The 7,380-nt window shown below is 42.4% G+C and overlaps 1 protein-coding gene across 1 annotated transcript; it reads right to left on the reverse strand.

Annotated features, from left to right (window-relative positions):
- Positions 1–665: 665 nt before the first annotated feature.
- LOC140902757 (claw keratin-like) lies at positions 666–7,148 on the reverse strand. The gene is made up of 2 exons (XM_073323197.2): positions 7,070–7,148; positions 666–1,646 (listed from the first exon to the last, which is right to left on the reverse strand). The coding sequence occupies exons 1-2, from the start codon at positions 7,082–7,084 to the stop codon at positions 1,170–1,172; spliced, it is 492 nt and encodes a 163-aa protein (XP_073179298.2). The 5' UTR covers positions 7,085–7,148; the 3' UTR covers positions 666–1,169.
- Between the last annotated feature and the right edge of the window lie 232 nt (positions 7,149–7,380).

Consider the following 7,380-nt stretch of genomic DNA (forward strand, 5'->3'; position numbering starts at 1 on the left):
ACACTTGATCAGCACCTCTGCAAACATGCCGAATGTTTCCCATCATTCACAGGATGGGTCTTCTAATGCCTTCCTGGCTATGCGCTTCCACTATTATCAACACAGTGGGCCTGATTCTCTACTGCACTATGGGTTGTTACACCACTCTGTAAAGTGCAAAGGCAGCAGGGCCTTAAGGTGTATGTGACCTACATTTGTAGTGACTTTCCTGCCTCTTTTCAATGCCAGAGGAGTGTCACAAGACTTTAGTGTCAAGGAGAATCAGGCTAGGTTCTCTCCTATCCAGAAATATGGAGCGTTTCTTTCAGCCTTTTAACTTTCTAACAGCAGCTGCAAAAAGTAGAAACTTTTTGATCTTCAGCTTTTATTGTGTTTTCATTATGTTGTGACAGACCAGGGTGAAGCAAGGAATTAAAAATGGTGGCAAACAGACTTGATTGTCAAACTCTACAGCTGTGATCTTTTAATATCTCAAAAAGCTTCCACATCGCTATGAACCACTTAAAGGGCTTTAATCTCCTATCACTCCATGCCTTCGAAAGTTGCAACTTGAGAGGTGCCTGGTGCTGCCTGCTCTACAGGGATGAATTTCATGCAGCAGGATTTCTAAACAAGGAGGGGGGAACAAGGAAAACCAGAAGACCAATATTACGATGCAGCATAGTTTTTAATGAGAATGAAATTTGCAATACACAGTTACAGAAAGAAATAATACACAACAGAAAGAAGGTATTTCACGTGTTTCCAGAGGGGCTGCGACCGATCACCCGCTTCCTTGCGATGCATTTGAGGCAAGAAGTTGTTTTTCCTTTTTCGCAGGTGCAGAGTTGGACAAACAAATTCGAGTGATAATAAATACAACTAATGCCTGTCTTAAGGCCCCTCTTTCCGTCAGACTACGGGGTTAGTGCAAACAGCCTGAGTGTAATTCAGAATGAGTCCACATGTGACTGAGAGACTAAGCACGCGGTTGGGAAAGCATTGGCAGAAAGAGTTTATAAGCATAACATTAGAAATGGGTCTAGGAGACAAAGGCGCTGAGCAGACACAGCTCGCGATGAATTCAAGTGGAGCCATGCCTGCACAGCGCTTCTGAAATCTCCATCTGAATCTGTAGCCTATTCTTCATTTCCTGGTCTTTTCTTTTACCATTGATATTCCTGCAGGGTTTAACATGGCGTAGAGCTTCCACTCAGGTACCTATGGCAAGATACCCCAGAATCGGATAATCCTCCATAACCGTAACCTCCCCCGTAACCACACCATCCACCATAACGGCCCCCGTAACCACTCAATCCCCCGAATCCATAACGGCCCCCGTAAGCACCTAATCCCCCGTAACCATACAATCCTCCATAATGGCCTCCATAGCCCCCGTACAATCCCCCCAAACCGAATGAACCCCCATAGCCGGCTCCGACCACAGGTGCTCCTACAGCTGCCACTTCACTCTGCTGAGGGAAATTGCTGAGAATTGGTCCTGGGATGGTCACGACAACTGGTGATGGTCTGATCACTGTTTCGGAGTCAGGGCACTGCCTAACGCACGGCTCATTGAAGCTGCCAGAAACTGGACTGGGCCGGGTCACCCCGCATTCTGGATAGTACAGGCTGGAACAAGACATCTTTCTGTGATGGAGGTAAACCTGAAACACACAACAGGGAGTAGAGTAAAAAGAAAGTACATGTGCCAGTGAAAGAAAGGACTCAAACCTCAGTTACTGTAGTAGTGAGGTCTACGTGGGGCCCGAGAGAGACAGGAGGAGTGGACTTAGTTCCTATCTTTTTGGCTATATATTTGTTCCTATTTCCTCTTTCTTTGCCTCTTATCCACTCACACTAAATGTACCTCCCAATTGTCCCATTTGAAGCCCTCTCAGTGACCTGTCTAAAAACACCGCCTGGAATAAGTGTAATTATTTCTTTGAAGGATACCTGGGATGCTGTGACCGTTATAGACATTTCTCAAAGAGAACTTGGCTGGGATAATGCTGATCTTTTCCTTTCCCTTGAGGATTCAACCTCTGCATGCAAACCAGTTGAGTCCAGTGTCAGAGTGTGGCTCTTTGGTTTTCCAAACCCTGGGAGTCACCAATACTTGCTAAGGAAGGAACAGAAACTTTTCCTTTCTCCAAAGAAATCACTAAGGACAAGATCCTCAGCTCTGGTAAAATGGGTTCAGGTCCACTGACTTCCATGGAGCGACCCTAAATTACACCATCTGAGTGTAAGAATCTTCAATGGGCATTTCTGCTCATAAGAATGTAGGAATTGCCAGATTGGATCACACCAATGAGAATGCATGTCAAAGTGATTCAGAGCTGCATCAGTAGCACAACTGGCTGTCCTGAACAGATCATAGAATCATAGAATCATAGAATATCAGGGTTGGAAGGGACCCCTGAAGGTCATCTAGTCCAACCCCCCGCTCGAAGCAGGACCAATTCCCAGTTAAATCATCCCAGCCAGGGCTTTGTCAAGCCTGACCTTAAAAACCTCTAAGGAAGGAGATTCTACCACCTCCCTAGGTAACGCATTCCAGTGTTTCACCACCCTCTTAGTGAAAAAGTTTTTCCTAATATCCAATCTAAACCTCCCCCACTCCCCTTTGGTCCTTTCTGTTCATACTGGTCATTCTCAGGGGCACTGGACATTTCATTATAAACCTGCTTGGAAGCAGAGAGCTATTTTTCTGCATTCTCACACCCTCCATCCCCATCTCAGATCCAATTCCCTTTGTAATCAATTGGAAATATTCCTTTGCCTTCAGTGTGTTTCCTGTCATGACCTTAAGTCTCGAATTCACCCTTTGGCAGGGGGATCGAATAATGACTATGGACAGCTTTAGTTCTACTTTAAACTTTCAAACTACGTCTTTGCAAGGACTTAAGTATAGTACGAGCCTTTCTGATGATTCTCTGCCCAGGAGTGAATTTCAACCTCCAGTGATTAAAATGTGACCTAACATTGGACCTCCACTTGTGTCACCAATGCTGTCTCAAAGGGATGCCTAGAGTTGATTTGCTCAAGGTCAAGGGAAGGGACGGTAGGGAGTGAAAGGAAGCAGTGCTCTTCTATAGCAAGGTTTTGAGTTAAGTTGTGGAACTTGTACTCTGTCAGAAACCATCTCTCTATGACTGAGCTGACAAGAAACTGAAGTCTTGCAAGGTAATGCAGCTGACTGAGCCCTGGAAGAAGCCCAGGAGAGGTTGAAATCATGGATTCTTGGTAAAGGAGGAGAGTGCTGTGGGATGAGATATGACATAAAATCTGACCAGCTATGGGCCGTATTGCTGAAAAAAATCCTGCAAGAACCAGAATGTTGTTTTAAGTGTAAACTATATCTCTAGGAGTGCTTTCGGTATCCAGGGAAGAAGGCAGAAATATCTTCCTTTGATTTTAAGGCCCAGAATTGCTTTGAAGTTGAAGCAACTGTGCTGATTTCCACCTTGAGAGCACCTTCCTATAAAATATTTTAAAAATACCAAATGCAAAATCACATTTGAATGAAAATGCAATATCCCCAAATTCTTTGGCTTTGAATCATGACCTGATTAAAGGAATAACACAAGAAACCTTGGCCTCTATTTTTTTTTTCAGGTGACTCTACTAGTCAATGCAGAGGCTTCTAATCCCAAAACAATTTAATAATATTCTAAGGATACATCTCTTTGCATTTATAAAACACCAATGACTGTTCTTAGGTGCTTTGAAATCTTCAGTTCTAAGAACGCTGAACAATTTCCAGTCCTAACATCCTTACTATCCCTGATTTCTAGGTAGAGAAAAAAGAAGCACATTGAGGTGAAGGTTGCACGGGTGTGAGTTGCAGAAACAGAAATACAATCCAATACTTCTGACTCCTCCTGCCACGGGCTAAGCACGTGCTCCATCCCTGTGGCACTCTTTTAGAAGACAAGGTTAGTATGTCTTGTTAAAAAATGTGTGCATCCATGGAACTAAGCATCAATGATTAAAAAAAAAAACTGGCTAATTTTGGTCCACTTTAACTGTCTCTCCTTTATACATTAATACAGCACTTCTCCAAAGGAATTAAAAGTCTCTCAATTTCTTTCCCATGAGTATGTTAGCATTATAAATCATATTATATAATTCAAGCTTCAAAAACTTGCTTTAAGGCATGTCACCCATTGGGATGAAGTCACCAACTGCACTGTGTGTGCTATTTTTTCTTTCCTTGGAAACACACGTCTCGAACGGGTCATCGTGACCCAATGGTGATGAATTCTTTCAGCTTTGTGAAACGAGGTACAGGGTGGGTCGTCTCTTTGACATCGCCTTCTCTATCCATGAGGATAGTAATTGTCCAAAGAAATTACAAGTGTGTACATTTCAAGCTTGTTCATGTGTTGTACAGGAATAAAACTCTCCACATTTAATTCAGATGTGGTACCAGATAATTCAATTCACTTCAGTTTGGTACGAGATAATTAAAATCTACTCAAATGTAAATACCCACCACCTTCAAATAAAGTGGATTGCAAAACCCTTGATTTTTTATTATGTTTCACATTTAGATCAGAAGATGTTTCACGGAAAAATTCCCCCAAAAATCATGAGAACAAACTAAGAAAAATTCGAGAATGAGCCTTTCTAAGAGTTACTCTCAGGTGAGTGACATAGCTGGAAGCCATGAACGGTAAGTGTCCAGTGGGGTTCAAGAGCTGGAGTAAATTTTTGGCATGAAGAGTCCCAACTGTTGGTGTCTTTTTTTGACTCTCCCAATCACTCCCTGTCTGACCTTCGTTCACCTCTGTGGCAAACAGGTGTAATAATAGCTTTCAAAATGGATTGTCTGAGGCTTCCTCTGATCTAAGCATTTCAAAGCACTTCACCACCACTCGTCAAGTTTTATACGGCCAAAGTGATGTATTATTATAGTAGTAATAACATTTACTTGGATTAGATGTTCCAATACTAAAGATTAGATTCGCTTTTAAAATGTATGTCAAGGTCTCAGATGTCATTCCAGTACTCTTTTGTGATTCTCAGACTCTGAAATTGGACTCTTTGATTTTCATTCAATGCACCTTTGCATTTCCCTTTTATATCTATTTTACAGTTTAAGGGTGGATGTTGAACCAGTGTGTACCAGCATAGCTCCGTCAGCTTCAAACTGAAGAAAGGCACTTTATCCAGGCTAGCTTAGAGAAAACCCTGTGTGGAGTGTATCTGTCTGAGCATACTGGGCACTTTCAACCGCAGCTGCTCAGATCCAATGTACAGTGAAATGAGTGGGAAACATCAGCTACTGTATCTCTGTTCATGAGCAGCCAAGAGAATTGGGTCCTGTAAGAGAATTCAGCTTGTAAAGAAAAGGAAGACACGTAAAACAGACAGAGTTAAGGAGTACTTCTTCGGTGGTCAAATTGCTGTGAGAGGAGATTGGATTCATTCTAAATCTGGCCAACCAAGGGCATTCGGCCAGACCCTTCTCCACAGTAAGATTTTCATCTATAATTAGAATGTTTGAAAATGGAAAATATACCCCTGACAGGATTTCTTCTAACCTGAGCAGTGTCAATTTCTCCGCTCAGTTTTAAGACACAGAATGTCATAGAAATTTATAGAACTGCGCTGATGTACCCTGGCTCAGCATCTGCCCCTTGAGGTTTACAAAGGAATGTTTGGTAAAGAAAGGGAAATGAAAAGCTTTTTTGAATGAAAATCAAAGAGCCCCTAATTTGAAAGCTAAGAGTCATGAGCTGACTATTGGAATGACATCCGAAACCTTAACATGCATTTGTAAAATTAATCTAACCCACAATCTGGAGGCATCTAATACCAGTACAAAAATTCTGCTATTAAAATAATACAACACCGTGGACACATACAACATTAATGAGCCTGAAGTGCTTTGAAGTTCTTTGATTTGAGGAAGGCTATGATCATTGAGCATAATGTCAATATTAGATCAGATTTATGTGGAGGTGAACAAGCAATTGAGGTGTAGGATACACAGGGAGCAGGTGGCAGAATCTGAAGTAAAATCCAGTAACAGTGATTAGTAAGGCCACATGCTCACCATAGCTCGTCAGCTACATTGGACACTTTACTATTCTAGGCTTCCAAATATCCCATTGCAGCATCAATGAAGTCAGTAGAATGAAAGCAGGAATGTAGCTGGCCCATAAAGTTGTAAGATGAAAGAGAGTTGCAGGGTGTAATGAGCATGTCACACCATGTGGAGTTAGGAACAAACTAATTGTCAAAAACACGGAGGAAAAAAACTACATCAATTGAAGGAGTTATGCAAAGATTGATTTGTAACTATTTAGACCTTCAGGAACACAGGGCCTCTCAAGTCCTCCAGTGAGTCTACAGAACTGTATAAAAGCACTCATGGCTCAGTGATCTTCTAATTACTTTATCTTATTCTCCTAGGTGAATTACACAAGTCCTATTTGACTCACTCTCTCTGTAACCATTCTGATGATGTGTTAGTGATCCTTTCCCCTGCAAAGGGATTTAAAATGATAATAAATGATAATAAATGTAACTGATGCCTCTGTTAAGGCCCCTGATTCCTTCACCCTGCGGGGTTAGTGCAAACAGCCTGAGTGTAATTCAGAATGAGCCCACATGTGACTAAGAGAATAAGCACGTGGTTGGGAAAGCATTGGCAGAAAGAGTCATAAAACGTAACGTTAGAAATGGGTCTAGGAGACAAAGGCGCTGAGCAGACACAGCTCGCGTTGAATTCAAGTGGAGCCATGCCTGCACAGCGCTTCTGAAATCCATGCTCTAAAGGTCAGCTGTGAGTCGGTAGCCTGCTGTTCACTTCCTTGTCTTTTCTTTTCCAACAGATATTCCTACTGGGTTTTATATGGTACACGGCTTCCACTGAGGTACCTATGGCAAGATACCCCAGAACCACATATTTCCCCATAACCATAACGCCCTGGGTAATTTCATAATCCCCCATAACTGTAACCTCCCCCATAACCACTCAATCCCCCATAACAGTAATGGCCCCCATAACCACCTAATCCCCCGTAACCATACAATCCTCTGTAACGGTCTCCAGAGCCGTACAATCCCCACAAACCGAATGAGCCGTCATAGCCCGCTCCGACCACAGGTGCTCCTACGGCTCCCACTTCACTCTGCTGAAGGAAATTGCTAAGAATTGGTCCTGGGATGATTTCGACAATCAGTGATGGTCTGTCCAAGAGAGAGAGGAGGAATGGATTTAGTCCCTATGTTCATGGCTATGTATTTCTTCCTATTTCCTCTTTCTATGCCTCTTACCCATTGCTAGGATATAGATATTCAGGCCTGTCGGTAAAGGCTTGTACTCGAAGAATTTAGGTGTATTCTTATCACTTGGCTAGTTATAGAGATAACTATATAGAGATA

This window comes from Lepidochelys kempii, unplaced genomic scaffold (genome assembly GCF_965140285.1).
Source record: "Lepidochelys kempii isolate rLepKem1 unplaced genomic scaffold, rLepKem1.hap1 scaffold_247, whole genome shotgun sequence".
NCBI classification, from domain to species: Eukaryota; Metazoa; Chordata; order Testudines; family Cheloniidae; genus Lepidochelys; species Lepidochelys kempii.